Source organism: Parus major, chromosome 13 (genome assembly GCF_001522545.3).
Source record: "Parus major isolate Abel chromosome 13, Parus_major1.1, whole genome shotgun sequence".
Taxonomy (NCBI): Eukaryota; Metazoa; Chordata; class Aves; order Passeriformes; family Paridae; genus Parus; species Parus major.
This window is the reverse complement of record NC_031782.1, coordinates 3,595,564-3,619,686: the sequence shown is the minus strand read 5'-3', so window position 1 is coordinate 3,619,686 and position 24,123 is coordinate 3,595,564. Positions and strand designations below refer to the sequence as shown.

At 50.2% G+C, this 24,123-nt stretch overlaps 1 protein-coding gene across 1 annotated transcript; it reads left to right on the top strand.

The window, feature by feature from the left end:
- Positions 1–8,079: 8,079 nt before the first annotated feature.
- Positions 8,080–13,176, top strand: LOC107210810 (pancreatic secretory trypsin inhibitor-like). Its single transcript, XM_015642114.1, has 4 exons — positions 8,080–8,234; positions 9,686–9,726; positions 10,305–10,417; positions 13,020–13,176. Exons 1-4 carry the CDS (start codon positions 8,180–8,182, stop codon positions 13,093–13,095), a joined length of 285 nt encoding a protein of 94 aa, XP_015497600.1. The 5' UTR covers positions 8,080–8,179; the 3' UTR covers positions 13,096–13,176.
- The last annotated feature ends 10,947 nt before the right edge of the window (positions 13,177–24,123 follow it).

Genomic DNA, 24,123 nt, shown 5'->3' with positions numbered 1-24,123 from the left:
TGTCGGCACCTTGATGGAGATGACATGGGAGAGGTCTCTGGGTCTGAACCCCAGCTGGTCAAGAGGCTGACAGCACACAGAGAGGAATCTGGGCTCAGGACTTGTGTCCCCTCCCTCCCTTGCTCCGCAGGGAGCTGCACTCAGGGCTGTCCAGCCCCTTGCCAGGAGTGTCTGATCACCCTCGGTGTGACCCTGGAGGGTCCTCAGGGAGAGCAGGACCTGGGCACCGGCAGCCCTGTGGTTCATCCTGAGCAGAGGAACAGCAAAGCACAAAGCTCAGGGATGTCTCAGCTAAACAAGCAGATGCAGCATCATCAGCTGCCTCCAGCACACCCCTCACCATCTGCTCCTGGCAAACACCTCAGCACTGGAAGAGAGATGCCCCAAGTGCAGCCACTGCGAGGCTGCCTTGAGCTTGGAAGCAGGATAGATTCCTTCTTCCAAAATACACAGAGGGAAAAATACAAGATGCAACACCCCTGAGTATTTGCTACAGAAACCATGGCATAACATGAGAACCTTGGCTGTTTTTAACTGGAAAACCAAGTTTCTTGGTAAGTGGGGCTTGAAACTGTGAGCCAGGGGCTTCCAGAAGCTCAGAAAATGGGGAGGAATGAAGAAAAGAGGATCTTGGCAGGGATGAATAAGGATAAGAAGGAAAAGCATACAGCAGGCAGCAGCCATGGGCTTTGGCAGCCACTTCCTCTTGTAGAAGGAAAAAACCCAATTTAAAAGCTGCTTGGGGAAAAGGAGGTTCAGCAGTGGATTTTTTTCATCTGTTACCAGAGCAAAAGGACTGCTCCTCATATCCCTGATGGGCTGAAGACAGTGCCTTCACTGCAAAGCACCTCGCTCTCACAGCCAGGCTGGAAACGTACCAGGCATCAGAAATAATGTCACATTTATTAGGAAAGCACTTCAAGTGCAGAACTCACCAAGGGATATAGGGAGCTGACTACATGCAGAAATCAAAGGGAACCCTTGATGGAGAAGAAATGTTTAGCCACTGTGTTCAAAGGCTCCCTAAATCAAAGACAAACTCCTTCTTTAATCAAGGCCATTGACCGAGGCTGAAAGCACAGAGAACTGCCAACAATTCCCGCAGTGTTGCTTTTTATGGCAGGGCTGCAGGTGCTGGTGCTTATACCCAGTATTCTTCCCCCAACATCCTGTATTTGTGTCCTAGGAGCAGCTCTTGGCACTCAAAACACAGCAGTTTTGTGGGGACAATAAACCTCAACCACTGGCATTCCAAATGCCCCAGTGCCCCTGTTTTAGCTTCAGGAAACGTTCATCCTGTGCCTCTGAGCTGGAGGAGTCATTAGGAGGAGGAACAAGTGCTAATTGGGCTGTATCTAATCTCAGCCCGACCCAGGGGTCAATAGCCATTAGCTAAAGTTTATCAGCAGTGTTTGGCCATCATTTATCAGCTTTGGGGAGATTGGACTGGGACAGGTGTGTGACGTGCTGACGCACAGATGGGGTCAGGGAGTATTGATTTCCCAACCTGAGAGCGGATACCAGCCATTAACAAGCACACATTTGTTGTGGTTAAAGCAACCAGATGCTGGTAGGGAAAGAGCTGGCCAAGAATGAAGGGCACGTTTATGAATGGACTCGTGAAATAACATGGATCTCACTGCGCCTTGTGGCAGCACAGCGCTGAGGGAAAACCATCTCTGGAAGCAGGCTCGGTGTTTCCCATCTCTGCTGAGCTTTATGTGCAGAATCAGAGTCCAGCAATGTTATCCCCAGCTCTGTCTCATGTCTGCTACTTGTTTTCCCTTTCCTCGCAAAATCCCTTTTCTATCAGTCTGTGAAAAAAGCTCACTGCTCATTTTAAAATCTCTCTGTGATAACAGGAAGAAAAAATGTCAGAAATTAAATCCTTAGTTCATAATTTGCACTGATTTTCTCTTCCTATCCTCACCTTTCTAATTTTTTTAATAACATTTTTTTTCCTATGGAGGTAAGCAGGCTGAGAGCTCTCCATTGGAAAAACCTCATCCTCTCTATTTGTCCAAAATGGCACAGTGAGCTGGACCAAAGAGCTTCAACATCCTCTAGACATATGATTCATTGAAATCAGAAGTATAATACTGGTTTTTCCTATTTCTGGGCCAGTTCTGGGAGCAAATCATGTATCAATAGCCATTAGTGCTGCCAGTGGGACTCACAGGAATAGCTAGAAATGCCAAATATTTCTGGGGTTGTGATGAAAGTCCTTTGCAGTATATTTGGTTTTGTTGATCGACTGGCTTACAAAGTGATGGAAAACATTACAAAAGCTTGACAAAAACTTTGACAAAATGTTTTCAAGAAATTATGTGGAAAATGTGAAAATATCCTGTATTTCAGACCTCCACTAAAAAAATCTCCTAGTCCTGGAGACAGTGGGTTAGCCAAGGACCACAGAAGGGCTGTTGTTTCTCTGCTGGTTTCTGACCAGTTTTTGTGGAAAACATCAATTCTTTCAGTCGTGTTATGAACCTCTGAAAGTATAAAGACTCCACAACCTTTCCATGGTCCAGCAGCAGTGTTTGTCCACCCTCATGGTGAATGTTTTTTCCTACAGTCCCATTGGGATAATCCTTCCTGCAGCTTGTCTCTCCCATCTCCCACCCTTTTGCTGGTTAGGTCTGGGAGGGCTTTGGCTCCATCTTCTCCCCATGTTCTGCCAATCCTTCACCTCCTCACAGCAGGACAATGCACCCAGAGCTCACCTGGACTGCAGCCAACTTTCCAAAGAGCCGGTTTCAGATCTCATCACTTGAAACTCACCTGAGGGAAAGGGCAACAGTCAGAGAATCACAGAATGGGTTGAGTTGGAAGGAGCCCTAAAGATCCTCCAGTCCACCCCCTTTACCCTAGACCAGGCTGCTCCAAACCCTGTCCAGCCTGGACAACACTTCCAGGGATGGGGCAGCCACAGCTTCCCTGGACAATGGACAACAGCTGCAGGCAGACAGGATCTGTTATGCCCACAGCACCAGGCACGGGAGATCCAGGATCCTTATCAAGAGTGGCTCATACCAGAGCTCTGAAGTTACCTCACACACACTTCAGAGTGAGATCCAGCCCTGGACAAGGGACATGTGGTCCTTGGGAGCAGAGACAGAGCTGCCTGAGCTGAGCAGAAGGACAGATTAGACTGGATCATCCCCCCTGAGTGTGTGACCCTGAAACGACAGGGACCATATGCTTCCCATCTTGTAAAGCTCCGTGGAAGAGGGAGTGGGCACAGGGTGCTGCTTCGAGTTGGAGAAAGGGGGAGTGATTTGCTGGAGGAGATTGAAATCTGTGTTTGCCCAATTATCAGCCGCAGTGCTTAATCACTCTGCCCTGGATCTCTCCGGCAGCCGCAGGGGCAGTCGGATGTGGAGGCGGGAGGCAGATAGGATTTAATAAAGAAGCAATTTTATGAAGGAATACTTCGCTTTTGGCATTTTCTGTAGGAGTGGGGAAAATGATCTTTTTTTCTTCGGTAATGCTGGGGAAAGCAAGAAAGCAGAGCTCCGTGTTTCAGCTCCTGTGGGATCAACTCTCTCTCCACGTGTTCTCACTGCTTCTACATCCCATGGAGATCCTGCAAGAGACCCAAGGAGAGGAGCATGAAAGATCAGCAGAGAAGGGGGGGAAGGCCTGCCCAGGAGCTGGCACCTGCACTGATCCAGGGTCCCACCTGCAAGGGACAGAGCCCCGAGGTCACCAGAGCTGAGCACAGTCCGGGGTTATTCCCAGCAGGTGTGTGCCATCACCCAGCAAGTCACAGCAATAGAGGGAAAGGTTTCCATGGACTGAGCCCCTGGGGTTTGGTGGCACTGAGAGGTGGGAGACCAGATGCAAACAGGCCAGGATCTGGGCTGGGAACTTCCACACCAGGCTGGGAACTCCACCCCAGCCAATGTCAGCCAGTAATCCCTACAAACACAGAGCCTGTCCCCAGCACATTCATCCTCCTCGGGAAGCATTTGATTGGCATCCAGTCATGGTCTCTTCTGAACAGCCCAACAAGCTGTGATTTATGTGATGTCTTTGTCTTTAGACACTGCTGTCAGCAATACCCATTCTCAGGCAAAGCTGCCGATGCCTGCACATTTCCAGAGGTCTCTCTCATGCACAGGCTGCCCTTGCTGAAGGATAACAAACAGAAGCTTCAGTGAAAGTAGAAATGATGATTTGTAATGTTATCCTGTAGCTATGCCCAGGGCCCTCCCCAGAAACCAGAGGTCCCAAGTCCAAGATTTCCAGAACAGAAGAGAAAACAAATTGATATGCTGTCCTGGGCTACAGAGATTTTTCTGCAGCTGGAGAAAATATGTGATGCTTTCTCAGCAGCTACTCACAGGATCCCTTTTCCTACACTGTCAGAATGTTCAATATCTTCCATGCACCCAAAGCAACAGAATAGCTTTCTCAGCATTAAATGGGAAAGAATCCAAGACAAAAATCACTACCGACCAAATTACGGTTTGGGGTTGTTTCTTTTCTGCAGGAAAAATCAGTGTTTGAGCAGTATTCCCTGGGCAGAGGAGCAGCTGATCACTGCACACTGCTCTCACCTTGCTGATGCAAAAGGGCTTGGTCTGTCTCACATACCTTTCAAAACCACTTTGGATACCGTGGGCAAGGTCTTGGCTGCACCTGCAAGATCCAGGCCTGGCAAACAACACAAATTTAGGCATTTTTAGCTTTTAAATAAAACACAAGCAGCATTTTGGACCTAAAAGAGCTTTGAGCATCTTGGGAACTGTTTTTTGTGACACCTCTAGGTTTCACATTTGCATCAGCCTTTCTCCAAATTTCACTCATCCCACCCATTGCAGGGCAGCAGCAAAGTCCCCAGCTGCCTTGCTGAGATCCTGAGTGCTGAGGAGCCTCTGGTGCCAGTCCTTCATGAATCCCAAGAGAAGTCCCCACAGCCTCCACCAAGGGACCAAGCTCAGGGGTGCCACCAGCACAGGGCCATGGTGCAGCTCTTGGTCAGAGTCATTCCTTGGTGAAAGGGGTTTGGACTGCACAAGGAGCTCTGCTCCTGCTTTAGCCCATTCTCTCTCTGGTTCAGGAGAAGGCTGGAAAATGAGAACCACCCCAAATGAGCTTGTTGGGAAACACCATTATTTGGAAGAGGCTTAAGAACCATTTGTGACTTCTAAGCTGTGATTCATGATCATCTGGATCTGGTTTGTGATCTTTGAATGCTTTTGACTGGTGAGTCTGTTGGTTTCCTGGAGGCATTGGTGGCTTTCTCTTTGTACATCAAGTCCCCACAAAAAAAACCAAATTCCAGCCCTGATTACAGCAAGTGATTCTCCAGCCTGTCATGGAGGGACCATCACAGGGAAATAGGTAGTTTCCCAAATTTTTAATTCCCCTGCAATGCCATTTTTTATCCCTTTGCAACACTTTACTACTGAAATGAATGTAACTTAAAAACACTCAGGTTTGGTCAAAAGACAATACAGAAATTCATCCTGCAGAAGGAGAATCACCTCTTCCTGCTGGTCCACCTGTAGGCAGGCCTGGCAGCTCAACTTGTCTCCTTACCCACTGCCCCTCCCCTCGTGCCTTGCGTGGCATCAATTCTCTCTCCAAGTGCTCCCAGCATGCAGGAGGAGACACCATCAGCAGCTGCAGAGATCTTGTGTCCTACACCACGTGTGGTGGCCACCACCCAACAAGGTGGCCAAGGGGACGCTGTCCCACGCCAGCACCTGCTTTGGGACCCGCCTGTCCCCTCCATTTCTCCACGACAGGCTCAGCAAGTCACACAGCATGGCTGGCAGAGCCACCTGACTCATTTCTCTCTACTCCTCCAGCTGATGTGTTTGGAGGAACACGCTGCTCTGACAAGGTGACACATCCTGAGAAAAGCCCACACTGCCGAGGACGGTACCAGGAGCACCCAGTGCAGGAGCAGCTCGCAGCTCTTTTTCATTCCTCCCCAGTCAAATAAGCCCCAAGCATTTCTGTTTGATTTTCCTGAAGGATATTGAATTGTTGTCAATCAGGAGAGAGGAGCCATGAAATTCCCTGTTTTTGAAGGCATCTCATAAAGACACAGCTGTCAGTGGAGACGCTTGGAAAGGAAGAGCATTTGCTAACGGAGAAACTGCATTAAAACCCAAGTGTGCCTGCTGTTCAGCTGCAGCCTATGCTGGAATCTTCTTTTGGCAGAGGCAACTGCCCTTGAGTCTGTTGGTTTGGCTCAATTCGTTGTGGAATAATTAAGTTCAGTCCATTGCACTGCATAATCTGGAGTTTCTTCAACCTTCCTCAGTAGCAAAGTACTTAATCTCATCCAGCTCTGGGAGCAGTTGGGAACATGAAAATCAGCCAGTGCAAAGCTATCAGGAGCCTAAGCAGTAAGAGGATGAAGAGAGAAGTGTCCAGGAGGCAGGGGAAGGTCAGCACCCTGCCTGTGCTTTGATGCCTTTGAGTTCAGAGGAAGGAGAAAACCAGGGCATTACACACACTCAAAATGTCCCAGGAGCCAACACAGTTGCCACCTGCAGAGCATAAACAGTGAGGATTTACCCATCAAACTCAAGTCTGGAGATGTGCCTGGATGTTTCCAGGGAATCTGAGGGAAAACGTTTCTGTTCCTGGACAATCCAAACTATCACATTTCCTGCCTACAGCAAGGACCTCTAAACTGAAAAATGTGTTTTACCAAGAGTGGACACACCCCAAACATGGGTAATCAGAGAAACTCTTTTCAGCACTGCTCTATTTACATGTCTTAGATTAAAGAGGAAAAATAACAGTGCTGGACTGAGATGAACCTCTTTCAGCTATAAAAGATGGTCATCCTTCCCTCCCTTGCTCCTCAGAGGGTGATAACACCACCTGAACCATTGTCCCAGGCACGCTAAAGGATTGTTTTCTGTGCTCAAAGGTCAACCAACACCCATCCCAGCCTCTGAGAACTGCTGAGCAGGTCATACCCAAAGCCAGCTTTACCCTCTGAGTTAATAAAACAACAGATGCCACCAGGAGCTGTTCTTTCTGCCTCATGTTGCAGCTCAGCCCAGGCAGAGCAGAGGGAAGCCCAGTCAAGAGGGAGGAATCTCCCCATGACCACTGAAGCAAAATCATCAGAGATGTTGATGGCAGGGGAAAGCACCCTCCAGAGCCACATGGGGAAGGAGGTATCCCTTGGACAATGGAGCAGCTGCCAATGGAGCTGAGATTTCTCCCTCTCAAACAGCTCCTTGAATTGCTCTTGGCGTTGACTTTTTCCTGTTCAGCTAATTAAAAATCTGTCTTTGAGTCATAAGCCCCCATTAGTAATAATTTGCTTTGCACTTCTCCGGTGATTTATGGCTGAGATATCAAAGGGCTTTAGAAACATTAATTAATCCCTCTAATCCCCAAGGGACTGATCCACTCTCTGCAATGCACCACTGGTGGTGTAACTGTAGGAAATCCCCAGGGTTTACTCCCAACTGCAGGCAGGGAGAGGGGAAGGGAGCAGCGTCCGACCCAGCAGCTGATTTTGTACTGCTGTCTGCAATCAGAGATGTGCAGACAAAACAGCAGCACTGAATATGCAGCCACCAGCAAGCCCAAGGCACAGGCAAGCTCTGCTCTCCAGGAGCAATCCTTGCTCCCATTCCTGCCTGCCCAGGGAGGGAAGGGGAGCTGCAGCACCCCAGCTCTGCCCCGTGGATCACACCAGGAAAGGTGTGTGTGGATCAAAGCCATCTTCACCCAGAGGTGGCCTCACCAGAGAGCTTCACCCTGCAAGTGGCAGCAGCAGGGTCATTAATCACAGCCACGGCGCTGCTAACTGTATTTCCCTTGCTGTCCTGCCCATTTCTCCAATCTTGGTTCTTTGTACAACGTTGATTTATCACAGCTTGGAGTGCAGACCCAGGGCTGACCCCCACACCTGGGACAGGGCCTGGTCCTTGCTGGAGATAAGGATTATTGCCTCCATTGGCTTGGGAGAGGCTTTCATCCTTGCGCCCACCAATGAGCCAGTTGCCACCTGGTGTTGTCCCCATGCTTTGAATGTTGTCACCACAGGACTGCAGGGTGGAGCTGGCTGTGTGGTGTGGTGCCAAGAACGGGGAAAGGTATAAAGGTGCCAGCAGACTGCCAGAGACAGGATCCCTGAGACACTGAGGAGTGTCCCAGCTCTCTCCACTGTGCTCAGTAAAACATCACCTTGATCATGAAGGTAGCTGGCGTCTTCCTGCTCCTCTCCCTGGCACTCTGCTTCTACCAAGGTGAGTCCAACATTTTGCTTAGGAGCTATTTCCTCTTCTTGCTGAAGCTCCCAGGTCTGCCACATGGGAAGGTGAGTGTGGGAAGAGAGCAGCTGTTCCTGGGGCCTTGCAGTGGCCCTGGGCAGGGGATGCTGCAATGACCAGTGTGCATTAAACCTGCACCTGTCTGTGAGCAAACCCAAAGCAAAGGCTTTGAAAGGGTGCACTTGCTCCCAAAAAATGAACAGACCTGCTGGGCTGACGGTCTGTCTTCAGGGGTAGGATTTGTCCTGTAACTGGTGATTTCTAGGACAGTGTGATCCTTTCAGAGTGAATAGGTGCTATTCTGGTTTTAAAAAAGCAAATCCAAGAAGACAGGAAATGAATCTATGCGAGGGAAAATGCAGCTCTCACTACCAAAGCCAATGTTTAAGCCAACTGTGTTTTCAAAATCCCATATGGTGCAGAGGGATGAGAACATGAGCTGTTGCTGCTCCTCAGGTCCTGCTTTAGTGGGCTCATTCCAAACAGGAGGGTGCTTCTGAAGCAGGTCCTCTGTCATCCTGTTTACTGCACAGAGGCTGCCATTGCAGGGCTGTCTGAGCACAAAATCTGGGCTCATTTCAGATGAGCTGAGCACATAGTGAGCTGCAGCTCCTGGGCCTGGACCCGTGATAGCCCAAAGTAAAATCCTCAAAATATCAAATAGTGGGACTACCAGCTCTTCAGCACCAAAATGTTTCACTGCTATGGGCTGTGCTGGTTGTTAATACAGATGTAGTATAAATCCTCCATGTAGCTGACTTCTGGGTTTGTAAAAAAGCCCAGGACCTTCTTCTCAGTTCTGCCTTTTGCCAAAAAAATTCAGGTTGTTTTTCAAAACACACCTACCTCGTGCTCCACCCATGTGATCCCAGCTGCCAGCTCAGGGCCAGCTTCTCCATGGAGAAGCCCACCAAAGTCATGGCTTGATCCCACCAGCTTTGATGTGTAACCTCAGGGTCTTCTTCGAGTAGAGATTTTCAACAATTTGTCTTTTGCTCTGCTTGCTTGTGTTAAAAACTGAGTAACAGCAGAAAAATCACCCTGGATTTACTCCAGCACCTGTCCAGTGTCAGCAGGAGTTTCTCAGTTACTCATGAACATGTGGTAAGACAATACAAAAGCCACCTTTACTCCCTGACAGCTGGCAGGTGACATCTCCAGAAGTGCATTTTGGCGTGGCAGGACCTTGCACCATTACAGTGTTTCTTCCAGGGGGTGACACAGCCGGGAGGAATCCAGCTGAGAAATGTGAGAGATCCAAGGGAAGAAGTTATTTTCTAGAACAAAGGTGTTTGAGTGAGAGAAGAGACATCAGACTAAACTGTCTTTATTCTGTTCCACTTGAAACCAGCTCGAGTGATGGGTGCTAAGATGTCTTCTCTCTCTCTCTCTATCTCTCTCTTTCCCTTTCTCTCCTCTTTCTCTAGGAAATGCCAAGGTGGATGCAGCTGCTGTCACAGGAACAGAGGTGAGGTCTCCTCATTTCTGTAGCATAAGTGAGACAGCACTAGCCCATGCACTGGGGAACCACCTTTGCTAAATACACTGAAGCAGAGTGGGCTGACAGCCCAAAGATGCCAGTGCCTGGGAACCCCCTCCCACCTGCTGTGCCACAGCAAAATCCCAGTGATTATATTGGTTTTCCACTGCATTTCCCCCAAACACTGAAGGAAAAGTTCCTAGAAAGCTAAATATTGCTGTTACCTGCCAAGAAAGTCAGAAATCCCCTTAGTCTCTGGCTTGCAAGTGTGGGGCCAGGTTATTGCTGTGGCATAAAAATAAAAACTGGAGATAAGGTGCTCAGGCTGTGCCCATGGAGCAGTATTTACACTGTTACTCCCAAGGCTGTGCAGCAGTGCCAGGTGGAGTTCAGCTGGCCAAGGGACATGGTGGCAGATGGTCCCAGTGTTTCTGAGAGCCCAGAGTAGAGCTCTGAGGATGGGTTATGAAGACAGACAAAATGTGCACCTCTCTGGGAAAGCAAAGCTCTTTTGGTAAACTGAGAACAGGCTTAACATTTTCAAAATTAACCTTTCGTGTCTCCAGCCATCTTGTGAGAATTTCAACCTGAGAAGAGGGTGTACAAGGGAGTTTGACCCCATCTGTGGCACGGATGACATCCTGTACAGCAACGAGTGCCTGTTGTGCCTTCACAACCTGTGAGTATCTGGAGCCGCTGCAAGTCTAAATGCCGCATAGACGAGGGCTACCGCATATATCTGGGATTTCCTAGAAAGAAATCTGTTTGCATGCAGCTGGGTGGAGCTTGGGCAGCGAGCCCAGCACATCTGGCACGGATCTGGCCTCCAGCACAGCTGCTGCGCCCGCTGCTCTGAGCACTGGGCTCCAGCTGAGGAATGGGCCCGGTGTGTGAGGCTCACAGCACACACGCTGCCCACAAACAAAAATCTCCCCATACCTGCAGCTGCCGAGCAGCAGAGAGAGCTGGCAGGCATCCAGGATCTCAGACAAATGGCAAAGTCCTCCAAGTCTGCCCAGAGCTAGCTCACGGGCTGAAGAATATTTCTCCAGATGACCTCAGATGTGTGGTGGCGGAGGAAAAATCTCAGTGTTTTTTCGCCCCAGAAATTTATAGCTGAGCTCTGCTCTCTGTCTTCTCTGCATATGAAAGGATACAATTTGCTCTGGGTATTTTTAAGAATGAGCTTTATATTTAATCTGTGCTGGTGCCAGATTGCACTGTTCTAGCAGAAGGCCAGGTCCAAATGCTAAGGGTGTCTCTGGCAAGACTTGATACATTTCATCTGGCTTGGGCCCTAGGTAATTTAAAATATATTTATACATTGGAAGCACTCTGTGTCAGACAAGTGAAGGAATTACTTCCAACTCAATGCTATTAAGTGGTTCAAAAATCTCTTTTGGGAAGATTGAGACTTATCTGGAGCCAGATGCCCCAGTCTGCAGGGCTAAGGGAGCTTCACCCTTGGCTTCACCTAGTGTAGGCAGGGATTTTTGGTGATCAGGCTCACAGGCCCATCTGCCATCAGCAGACACATTTGTAGCAGAAGCTCAAAGTCCAGCTTTTCTGTCTCGGGATGAGTGGGCTTGTGGAGCCAAATTCTGCTTTCAGGAGCATCACCTCCCTGCTGCCTCTGCAGGAACAAGGAACAGAATCCCCATCACCAGGAAAAGAAAAAAAAAAAAGCCTGGATAAATATTGTCAGTTGGGTTGTCCCCTCTTTGCTTCATTAACCCAGGCTGCTGCCACATATTCTGTTCAAATGCTGGTTCACCTTTCAGGGCTGAGTATGATGCAGTCAGGCAGAGAGAGGCTGAGTGGGATCTCCTCAGCAAAGGCACCACAGTTAATGACCCGGCACGGCCTGGCAGGGCAGTAATGACCCTGCTGGAAGCCAGCAGCCCAGCACCAGCTGTCCCTGTATTGTGCAACAGATGGGGGTGGGAGGTTCATCAGACACAACATCATTAGGGCTTTGGCCACGAGCCAAGAGCGGGGTGAAGTGATCGGGGAAGGCTCCACAGTCAGCTGTGCAAAGTGGTGTCCAGGATGCTCCATCTCCCCAGAGCAGAGAGCAGCCTCAGGGGGGACTGGGAGAATCCAGTGCTCACAAGAAGGGAAACTGGGGTACAAGAAAGAGAAAGACTGAGCTGGTGGTGTATTCAGAGCTGTCCAGGAGTTAGAGGAGGGGTGGGATGGATGAGAAACTGGTGTAGCATCCTCCTTGTGTTGACAGGCGCTGCATTCCCAGAGCTCCTAAACCTCCTGTTTGTGAAAGCTCCGAGCAGCTGCAACTGGGAATGTGCTGCTCCTGTGGGTCACAGCCCCGAGCCTTGCAGCCCCCCTGTTCTGTTCCCAAGTGAAGGAATTCTGAGTTTAGGAACAGCCATTTGGTCTCCTGGCCAGGGCCATCTGGGCCAGGCACCAGGATTCTGAAGCTGCCTGGTGCCAGATGTCCTGGGGGAGAGATAAACGGAGTGTCCTCATCTATAAAGCCTTGGTCCGTGGGGAAAAGTCAGCCGAGAGGCAGATGAAGTGTCATTTGCAGTTTTGTGTGTGCAACTGGCCTGACAAGAGCTGGAAGCCTGTGAGGAGTCTGGGAATAGAGCATCTGGCGGGTCCCTGTGGCAGCAGTGTCTCACTTGTCGCCTGTGGTCACTTCACTGTGACCAGCATGCAAAACGCTTTCTGCAATACGCGAATCATTTTACCAGCATTTCTCTAACGCACCTGAGAAATGGAGCTGTCTTTCCAAAGAGGAGAACATCATGATTCCCTGTGAAAACCGAACAATTCAGAGGAATCAGGTTCACTATTAGGCAAAATGAAGATAATAGGTTTTTTTAAGGTACTTTTTTAATATTTTCCTCACTTTTGCTGCAGAAGCAATCATGAGGGGAGGCTGGGAGCAGCGCAAACCCAAGTGAGACACAGTGGCGGTCTTTTGTTTCTGAAAACCTACAAAACAAATTCATAACCTTTATTGTCTGCAGTCAGACAGGCATTAGAGGTGTCTCAGTGCTGTCCTGCAGCACGGAGGTGAATTATCCTGCCAGGAGGTGTCAGAAAGCACTCTTGAGCTTATTGGAATTAATTAACACATGTCCATGGTAACCCTGAACTCCCTGTCAAGAATATGTGGCCTTGCTTGCTGTGAATAACACTTAGATGATGATTTAAGCAGTATTTTCCTTTCTTTCTGCCTTTGCCCTCTGAGCCAGGCTCTGCTGTGTCTCAGGAACCCAAAGGCAGCCCCCCAGCATTTTTAACCTCTCTTGCAGCCAAAGAAGCACCCACGTGCGCATCAAGAACAGAGGAATGTGCAGAACTCCCCGTGTCAACTCTGCTCTAAACTGAGGCACAACCGTGCCAGAACTGAGAGCACAAAGCTGTCCCCTCACCCCCTCAAACCCCCAATAAAATGGAAGCATCGCCATATCTTGTGCTGATTTCTTACACACACAGCAGTCCCCTGTCCCCAACACTCAAAGCACCTTCCTGAAAAGCATGGCTTGTTCTGGTGATGCCTGTAAAGAGCTGTGAGTGAATTACTGGCACAGTCCCAGGGAGAGGGCTGGGATGTGCCCAAGGAGAGAGCCAGGCTCTGGCATAACAGGGAGGCTCTTCTTTTGCATCAATAATTTTGTTTTCCTTTCCTAGACTCCTAGTGTTCGAGCAATAGATTTTTAGCTTTCTCATGACTTGCAATTGCATTTGCTAAATACAGGGTACTAAAGTCCTTGCTCCAGAGCCTTTGCAAGGAGAAAGAACCCCAGAAGTCATTTCCATGCTGACCCATCTCCAGCCTTGTCCATATGCCAGTGCCTCATGACATGGCCCCTGTGCACCAAGAGTCACCAGCCTCACACTTGTCCTGCAGGTCACAGCTACTCAGTGCCTCAGAAGACCAAAAGAGCTGGGAATGTTCAGCCTGGAGAAGAGAAATCTCCTGGGAGACTTCAGAGCCCCTTCCAATGTCTAAAGGGGTACCAAGAGAGACTTTTCACAGGGGCTGGGTGTGATGGGACAAGGGGGGATGGCTTCAAACTGAGAGAGGGCAGAGTTAGGTTAAATATTAGGACAAAGTTTATTACCGTGAAGATGGTGAGAAACTGGAACAGGTTGCTCAGAGAAGTTGTGGCTACCCCATTCCCGGATTCATGCAAGATCAGGCTGGAGGGAGTTCTGAGTAACCTGGTCTCGTTGAAGATGTCCCTGCCCAGGGCGGGGATGTTGGAGCAGACGCCCTGTAAGGGTCGTTCCCAAGCCGCCCATCCCGCGGTTCCGCGGCTCTGCGCGGTGCGGGCAGGACCGGAGCGCGGGTTCCTGGATGGAGCTTTCGGCACTGGAGGCCGCTGTTGCTCCGCCGCAGCCGGTGCCAGCTGCCGGAGCCGAGCCCGCAGCTGGATCCCGCAGCTGGATCCCGCAGCTGGATCCCGCAGCTGGATCCCAGAGCTGGGTCCCGCAGCTGGGTCCCGCAGCTGGATCCCGCAGCTGGGTCCCGCAGCTGGATCCCAGAGCTGGATCCCGTAGCTGGATCCTGCAGCTGGGTCCCGCAGCTGGATCCCAGAGCTGGATCCTGCAGCTGGGTCCCGCAGCTGGATCCCAGAGCTGGGTCCCGCAGCTGGATCCCAGAGCTGGGTCCCGCAGCTGGATCCCAGAGCTGGATCCTGCAGCTGGATCCCAGAGCTGGGTCCCGTAGCTGGGTCCCGCAGCTGGCGGGGGATGCGCGCCCGGCCGGGCGGGGAGCGGCGCTGGCCCCGCGGGCGCTCAGCGGGCGCTCAGCTCCTGCCAGCCCTGCCGGGAGGCTGGAAGCCGCTGAGGTGCGGTAACCGAGGCACTCGGCCTCGCCACGTCCCTGTCCCTCACTCCCCGGGACCCACGAGCAGGTTTGGGGGATGCTCCGGGGCTGCAAGGACAAGAGCGGCCCCGGCGGGTGTGCCCTGCGCTGGAGGGATGTGTCTGTGTCTGCCTGGCGCTGGCACAGCGCTGCCAGCTGCTCCCTGGAGAGCTGGGCACTCCCCTGCTTGTGCCAAAGGGCTGTCGTGAGTCAGCCCAAAACAGCCTGGGACAGAGCATTTGGAGTTGGGGATCAAACTCTCGTGGGGTTCCCTATGATTCACAGCCCTTCAGACTGTTTGCATTTGGGGCAAACCCAACACTTTGTTCTTAGGAAACCCTGGACTTCGCTGTGGGTAGAAAGATGAGTTCTCTTTATGAAGTTGCTGAAACAAACACAAAAAAAAATATATGCATGATCCAGCTGAGAGAGCTCCAGTGCTCGTTTGAAATTTCAAATGTGGCCAGATGCAGCTGGAGGGGGGGAAGCACAGGCTCCTCTTCTCAGATCTGCCAAAGAGTATCTGCAGTCGAGGGAGAGATGAAAAACGACTCGCTTTGCCCACATGTAAAATTAATGCACTAAAGGTGGTAGTCCCAAATAGGCTGGGGACTGTGAATTGCCTTGACATTTTTGCACACAGGGGATCCTGGAAATCCAGCTTCCCACAGCTGGGATATTGCTGATACTGCTGCACCATAAGAAATGGAGCATAGCTTTTATCCAGGGAAATCTCTGCCAGTGAGGCTGGCAGGAGGGGAGACTGATCCTCCCTACACTTCTTTCACTGCTCTTGGATATTGTGGCACGGCTAAACCCGCCTTAGCCCCAGACTCGTCCCAGTTGGTTTCTTCTACCCAGCAGAACAATGAAAAGTGCACTGAGGCCAGTTTATGCCAAGGAAAACATCTTTCCTGCCCATGCCATTTCTGGGAAGCATCACCCAGTGTTAGCCAAGAGCGTTTCTTTGATGCAGTGAGGTGCTGGCCGAGCCTGCAAAGCAGCAGCCGCACGGCTGAGCGCAGCCTGCGTCTCCCCAGGCACTGTTGTGATGAGAACTGGCATTCCTGCTAAATGTCAGCCACATCCGTTTCACAGCAAGGTCCATATCAGCCTGGAGATTATGGGAAGCAGCAGGTCAGGGGCCACTCTAGTTCTGCACAGCAGGGGCACATCAGGCAGAAACAGCGGCAAGTTTCCAGGGGGGAGTGGTTCCTGTCCATACTTCAGTCTTGGCTTGACCAAGGGCAAATCTGAGGTGCAGGTGCAAAGTTTAGATTCATCCTCAAAAGCCGGTCTGCTGCCCCCATAAGAGTTTTTCCCTGAAGCCGAGGAAGGGAACGCTTCATCCAAGCTGTTCCTCTGCCATCTGATCCCCAGCAGAGCCCGGAGCTGTCCTGCCAGAAGCCAACCTGAATTTTTTGAGACACCAGCTTGCTTCCCTGCATCTCCATGATGCTGTTTCCAGTGCTGGTGAGCTGGCAGGGACACAGCAAAAGGGAGAGTGACAGGAGCAATGGCTTCAATTCTTGGTTTCTTTGTCTAAATAGCTGCAGCTCTTCAGGCTCCTTCCCAGGGCAGTGCTTCTGGCCATGTGTTTGAAGCCCTGAACACGTTTTGAATGATGCAGAGAGGGAAAAACAGGATTTGCCAAATCAGAGGAAGGGCTCAGCCATCCACCTCCCTCCTCCTTCCCTTCTGGCTGCTCCCAGGGGGCTCAGCCAGGGCAAAAATGGAAAGGCCAAGAGCACATGGTGGGTGAGGAAAATCCCAAAGGATGGTTCAAATGGCTCAGCATTTACTGCCCTGAGGAAGCTCAGGCAGAGAGCAACACAATGCCTGTCCCAGTCCCACAATTCCTGCCCCCAGTGCCTTAATTTCTGCCCCAGTGCCTCAATTCCTGCCCCCAGTGCTGCAATTCCTGCCCCCAGTGCCTCAATTTCTGCCCCAGTGCCTCAATTCCTGCCTCCAGTGCCTCAATCCCTGCCCCAGTGCCTCAATCCCTGCCCCAGTGCCATGCTGCTCACAATAACAAATAATTTAATGACAAGGGGGGGAAATTCCAAAAATAACCTCAGTGGTTGAGCCAGCCAAGGCTCTGCAGAGAGCAGGACACCCACAGGGCCCAGCTCCCAGCCTGCCTGCCCTGGGAGCACCGGCACATCCTCAGGAGGAGCAGGTGGTTTGAAATCTTCCCTTCATCTCCCTCCTCCTGCCATCCAGGGGCATCTCTCCTGCAATCCTTCACCAGAATTTGCTGGTTGGATGGAAGCTTTTCAAAGCAGGGTTGCATTTCCAAAGCAGCCCTGGGTACTGCCAAGCCTCAGGAATGTCTCAAGAGTGACAGAAACCAGACAGCTAAGGACAGAAGGCCCAGGGGAGCATTTTCAGATGAGGAAAACATATTTCTTTAAATTGAGACTTTTCTGCCAGTAAAAATTCTTGTAAAATTCAGCTGGGGAAGCCCTTCCCCCTCCACCTTCTGGAACGCTTTCCTGAAGCTCCCACCTGGGAGGCAATATCTATTTCCACTGCCAGTGGCATTTGACTTCATGATGTCATGGTAGCATGCTGTGAATTCAGGTTTAGAACTGGACTGAGGGACTTCAGTGAAATGCAAGACCCAAGCTGAGAAGAAGCCCTGAATTTCTGGGAGCTGCAAAACATTTTTGTGTCCAGGCCTGCTTGGAAGAGGCAGCTTTGGTACCACCTTTGCCCACTGCAGCCTTCCCCAACATTCCTCTGATAAGAAAGCTTCTATTTTAGCCACGTTTTCAATATCAGATTTGTTTTTCCAGTCTGGAAATAAGCAGAGCCTTCCTCAGATTTGCTGCAGCTGCCGCAGGGCACTTTCCACGAGGCACGTTCAGTTCTAAGAGACTTGTTTTGGGGGAGCTGAATTAAAGTCATTTTGGTGGGCTGGCAAGGAGAGCTCCCCTTTGCAGACACCCCATGGGAACCCATCTGCTGCTCGAAAGGCTCCTGTGAGCAATGATGCTTCCACGTGCCACCTCCCAGATCTGGCCTTTGGCAAAGGATGCAGACAGAGGTGTCCCAGTGCCCAGGGCAGGGCAGGGATCCAGAGCCTGCTCTCCTTGATGGGTACAGAGCCACTTCAGCTGCTGCTGTTGTGACAGCCTCAACGAGAGGTATCAGGAGCGCCAGCAAATGCGAACAGTTTTGTCATGGTGGAGAGGCAGCTGCCAGCCCAGCACAGCAGCACTGCTGTGGCAGAGGGTCACGCTGCCAAGCTTGAGGCCACCGAAGGAAATGCCAATTGGTTCCACCCGAGTGGGAAATGACAGCGTTAGTGCTCTGCAAAGGAAAAGTCTGACTGAAATGGAAGGATGCTTTTAAACTGCAAATTTCTTTTCATCTAAACCACAGCTCAGGCTACACAGGGAAAAGCTGTCCTTGGCAAATGCATGGGAATGAGCTGGAAGTGGCTCTGCACCGATACAGAGAGGCTGTCCCCAGGGCTTAGTGGGGCTGGAGCGGGATCATTGCTAAATAAGAGAGAGGACACTTCTCAGTGGCGGGCTGAAACCGCCCTGATAACCACAGACACGGCACAAATAGCCACAACCAGAGCTGCACATTTGAAGAGAGATCTCAGCTTTTGCTTTCTAATGTCTCTGAGCTGTTACAGAGAAGTCAGATGACAGCAATAGTTTGTATTTCTCTCTGTCAAAAGACAGTAAGCTTCCAGGAGTCGGGAGCATCCAAAGTGTTCCGCAGACAGCGAAGCAGCCCTGCCAATGTCTCAACACTACTTTTCTGGCCTTTATCTTTCATCAGGCACACTCCACTTACAGCAAGGACAGGAGGGGCTGGAAGTGCCAGCTCTGCATGGTGCTGGCACGTGAAGCTGGATTCCTGACGCTCCGCACGCTGTTGGAGACCTCCCGGCGCTGCGGTCGGCGTTAGCGCTGCAGGTGAATTCAATGCTGAGAAGTTCTGCTTCCTTCCAGCTAAGAGCACAGCTCCTGGAAAGCTTCCAGGCAAAGGTCCTGCCCTTCACCTACACCAGAACAATAACCTGTTGTTGTAGCACGGCTCAGCAGGGATGGATTGCAGACTTTTTCCAGTAACCTCAGCACTTTTCTAGTTGCAAAAGGATGCCACAAATAGAAAATCACGTGTGAGGTTTAACCCAAACAGGCTGCTGGCCTCTAAGAGAAGGCTGGACTCTTCCCAGCACACCTTGGCATGGATTTAGGTGGTGATCCACCCCCACACCTGCGTGGTGGGGTGCTGGGAAGCTCTCCTTTGCTGGCAGATGGTATGATGTGGCTTGAAGCCACAAAGGCATTAGGTCAGTGTAAGTGTCCAGCTTGCAGGTGGCATCACTCTCATGGACTGAGATCTGATGCATTAATCAGTGACCCCCTATCAGCCCTCTTTTCTGAAGCCATTATCCATAAGGAGAAGGGAAGCAGCAGCCTCCCTCCACACCCTATCACATGCTCTGGGGCACTGTCCCTCCCCACTAATGCCCCAGCAGGTGCAGATGGTGTTTAACTCCAGAGGAAGGATTCCAGGACCTGAAAGTAAAAGCCAGGATGCCTTAAGGTGGGCACATCAGGGACTGAAACATGGTGGTGAGAGAGCCAAGGCGGGACTGAAGCATTAGGCAAGGCATGGCTGGGGCAGAGAAAGATGTCCCACAGCCCTTGCACTGATGGCCACGTGCTGGGAATGTCCAAAGGCAGGGAATGAGTTATTGCACATGGTATGAGATGGCACAGACACCTGACTCCATGTGCCAATACCTGTGGATTTGGCAGAGCTCTGGATCCGGCCCCAGCAAGGCACCACAGGGAGCTGCACCAGCACTGCTGCAGCTGCTGCTGGGCTGGAAATGCTTCTGGCTGCCCCAGGGCTTGGGTAGGAGTTCTCTCTCTTTCCTCACCCCACTCCTGGTCACAAGCAGACAGGAATTTGGTAGCCAAAGGGATTGTTCAGTGCTCATTTCCAAGGGGATGGAGCTATAGTGACTCTTGTGGCTTCTGCTGGCATTCCTGGCTGGCTCAGGACATTGCACCTGCATCAACACCAGCCAGTGGCAACACAGCAAAGAAAGAAAACATCTGCACCAGAAGCTCCTCTCCTCCACCTGCCAGCAGAACCCACACAGTGCAAGAGGGGAGGAGGGATCTTACCCTGCCAGTGTGGATGGGTTGTTTTAGGGAGCAGCACACATATACATCCTGTCTGAGAAGCTCCAGGAACCATGCAGCCTCAGCTACAGTGTCTTAAATCAAACCAAATCAGACCAGAATGGGACAGAACCCCAGAGTTCTTCCCTCCAACCCTTCTCAGGCTACTGACATCTCCAGTGCCCTGAGCTCAGCTTCTCCCATTCAACAGCATCTTCTCATTTCGATGCTCAGAAACAATCACTATCATGCCTGAGCTTTCCAGTTTGTCTGGCAGTGTGAGAGAGACAAGAGGAGCATATAAACTAAGATACAGCTCAGGGCCAAGGTCTTTCTGAGAAAAAAAATTAAATATTAAGCATAAACTGATTTGGTCATAATGAGTGCACCATTGTTTCTGCCATTGCTTTTTTAGTCCAGAGCCACAAATCACCCCAACCTCTTGGCAAAGGAAAGGGACTATTTGGTTACAAATAAATTCCAAAAAAAGCTGTTAAGAAAAGTTCTATTCATGTCTATAGGCACTGGGGCAGAAAAACCTTCTGGTTCCAGCACTGACATGCTCCCTACCCTGATCTAACTCCTTTCAAAGATTAATCCTGCCTTACAGGCACCTAATTGACTTCAAAGGCAGTTCCAGGCTTTTCCAGCTCTCTTACAGGCAAAGGCTTTGGCCTAAATAGGACATGTGGGCAAGGAAACATATATTTAAAGTTGCATAGTTGAGCTGCCACTCTCAGAAATAAGGCCCATGAGAGCAAAGTCACCCTCAGTCCCCACAGCAGGAGCATTTTCCCATGCAAACAAGTTCCTCGTCATTGGGGCATGGTATGTACAGCCTCTTCGAGGCACAGTTCATCACTTTCGGGATTTTGTGCCTATTTTAAGCCCGTGATTCTTGCTTGCTTATGCAAAACACTGCTGGGATGACCCACTGAAGTTGAAACAAAGGAAATGAGCTCCAAATCTGGGTCTTCAATGGTTGCAGCTGGAAACAGTGTGGCTGCAATTCTGAAAGCCATGAAGGCTTCCTCATCCAACCCATCCAACCTCCAAATCAACAGGATATATGATGGCCAGAAAGGTCCTTACCAAACAGCACCGGTGTCACATTATCCCCAGGTAACCCAGCAAACAAACCTGCTGTCATACACCTGCAGGGTCACTGCACCACTTTTCACACTCCCTCTCTGCTGCTGCTGTATGAAGGGTTTGAGCTTGGAGAAGCCTTCAAACAAGCCCTAGACTCCAGGTCACCAGTCTGACACGTGTGCTCTGCACAGAAGGGGCAGTGCCACTCCACGTCCCCCTTTGCCTCGCTCACATTTGGCTGCACCATGAGAAATAAGCCACAAATCAGACAAAGAGTAGCCACACAAGCTGTTTTGCTTCAGCAAAGATAAGGCCAGAGACCTCAGAGGAAAATTAAAAATGTCACTGCAAACTTGTAGCCTGGCAATGTGCCTAATTGGGCATTGCCCACACTGAGAGGAGATATTCCTGTGAAAACCTGGTGCTGAGTAACTCGCTCCCAGGCTGTAGATGGGATCCTGCACAAACACCTGCCACTGGAAATCCAGGAGGGGAGATGTAACAGGAGGCGGCAGGAGGTACATAAAATGTAATTTTCTCTTCCTCTGATCGAGCATGTTGAAGAATAACTTGCCTGTGTTGAGACAGAGTGTGAAAACCACCTTGTCAATAGACAGAAATCATGGGGTTGTTGAGCCAGTCAGGGCAAGAGGTTTTATTTCTAGACCATCAAGGGAGAAATAATTCTTCAGAAAAATCAATGAAATTTAAATGAGTACATAGGAATGGCTGGTTTAGCCCCAAAGGTCCATCCAGCCAAGCACTGTGCTTCCAGCACAATATGTCCTTCAGCAAGAGAACAGAGCTGTGCAGCTCCCGAGGGCACCGTGAACACCAGAGGTATGTGGAGATGTGAATTGCCACAAAACAGAGGCCATCCCCTCGGATCCTCCCAGCTCCCCCATGTCCAGAATCAAAATTAGGCTGTTTGGGTAGTTCTGCTGGGAGATCTGAGGGCCTGGCAACCCTCTCCACAGTTCAAGGAGGTGGCCAAGGACTCATCACATCCCCATTGGCAGAGCCAGGCAGGAATTACCTTGGCAAGGAGCTGCTCCCTGGCTGAGGGGTCACATGTCCCTCTCTGTGGCTACATACAGAGGGGCATAACTGTCCCCAGACACCCATCTGGATCATGTCAGCTGGGCTGGAGGTCTCAGGCACATTCTGCCACCCCTCCTGAACCTAGGAATCAGAAAAATCTGTCTGTGCCACAGGAAAATTGGTGAGGTGTCTGGTGTGCTTCCACAACATACAAGGATCCTAATTAAATACCAAGAGATGCCTTTCCCTGTTTGCAGCTTCCATTCTCTCCTCAACACTCAGCCACCAAGGCCTGTGGTCTCAGCTCAAGGCTTTTCCCTCAGAGCTGGTTCTGGAAGTGAACCCTTCCAAAAAGCCATCAACAGCTGTGCCATCCCTCTAACTTCATGGTAATGCCACCATTAATAAAAATAAAAATTAATAAAATTAATTAAAACAAAGCTTGAAAGAGCCTAAGGAACTCAAAGCTCTATCAGGTATTTTTCCACTTTATTTCAAAGGCTTTCAGTAACGGAATTTCTCCAACTTCCCTAAGAAGCCATTTCCCAGCATCTGTGTCTTTCTGGTTTGGCTCATGACATCTTCTCCTAACCAAGAAAGACACAGAGGAAAAAAAGCATTTTCTTCCTCTTTTCAGTAGCTTTTTACACAGTGCAAGAGCTTCACACTTAGTCTGTTTTGCCTCAATCTTCAGTAAACAATTTTCTCCCTCCCTCCCATCTCCTGCTAAGTCAGACTTTCTCTCCTTCTCCCTGTTCCTACTGCTGTCTTCTTACCCTAATCCAAACCTGAAATCTGATGCTTGGGGTAAATTCCATCAAGCCTTTTCCACCAGCCTTCTTGTAGGGGACTTTGACCCACAAAGACCATGCGCTATTCAGAGCAGTTCTTTGGCATTTCTGCTTCACTGACACACAACACAACACTGATCATTTCACCTTTATAGCTCCTGGCAAACCTCAGCCTCGCTCATAACTACTCCTTTAACATCCTGAGAGCCATCAGAGCCCCTCTAAGCCTCACGCTGAGACTTGGTGACTTCTTGCTCTTCCAGCCCTAACATGCACGCTGCAGCTTCCCACACTGACAATACCTCTGCAAGGGAAATGTGGGACTTGTTTGCCCTCCTGCTCTTTAATTGCTGTCCTTGCCCCAGGCAGATCCGTGAAGTCACCAGCCGTGATGAAATCCTGCATTTCTCATGTCTGTAAATATTTTCTAAAATTTTATTTCCTCCTTAAGACATCAAAAACTAGGTCAAAAAGAACAACTGGGATATTTAAGAATCAGGTTTGCCTTTGGCTTTTATGATCAAGGATGCTTTTAATATTGAATGTTCAGCTGTCAACATCGGGACCGACTTAATAATAAATGTCTGACATTTCAGTCATTATTCGGAGTTTCTAATCCTTCCCTCCCCTCCAGTGCCTGCCTGTTTACTGAAAGATTCACGTTGGTGTTTGCACTGGGAGCCTGGGAGCTGAAATAGGAACGAAGCTCCTGGTAAATACCCAGCAGCCTCTCCCAGTGAACAAACGGCTCCGGAAGGTCAGCGGGCAGCACTGCTGGGGAGGAGAGGATGCCTGGGGAGGGCAGTGCTATGGGAACCTGCTAATAAACCCAGCACAGCAGTCCTGGCTGGCCAAAGCCTGGGCTGGCTGCCACACGTGGATCAGAGTCCCTGTGGAGCTCCACGGGAGCGAGAGCAGCCGGCTGGGCTTTGCTGCTGCAAGAGCCTCTGGCCTCCTTCACTTTGTGGGCTCCCACACCACTCCATAGGCAGGGTCCTGCTTTTTTTCTTTCTTCTTTTTTCCTTCTTCCTCTGCAGAAAAGCTCGATCTCAACAAGAGTTGCCTGACTTTTAGCGGGGCCAGCTTCCCACAGGGACGTGTGGCTGGCTCAGCATCACTGCAAAGTGAGGGAGCAACAGGAGGGGACGTCTGGAGCCCCAGCACCCCTGCAAGTCATCTGTGGGATCTGTGGGAGTCACACCACACTGCTACTAGGCCTCTGGTTTTCATAAAACACATAAAAAATGTTTAGGTCCTCTAAAATTTTCTTAGTTCTAAGGTTCTGACTTAACGTGTTCCATGTTTGGGGGACTGTTTTTATCTTTATGTCATACCTGGCAGCCTAATTACAGTCATTTCGTTGCCTCAAACTATTTGAAAGAAGCTGCTACACATAATTATGTACACAGAAGTGACACTAATGCCATGTCTAATACCACACAGGTACCTGAAGGGGTTAACA

Coding starts and splice junctions, on each gene's coding strand:
- LOC107210810 (XM_015642114.1), top strand. CDS start 8,180: ATGAAGGTAGCTGGCGTCTTCCTGCTCCTCTCCCTGGCACTCTGCTTC. Junction 8,235..9,685: donor GGCACTCTGCTTCTACCAAG/GTGAGTCCAACA, acceptor CTCTTTCTCTAG/GAAATGCCAAGGTGGATGCA. Junction 9,727..10,304: donor CTGCTGTCACAGGAACAGAG/GTGAGGTCTCCT, acceptor TCGTGTCTCCAG/CCATCTTGTGAGAATTTCAA.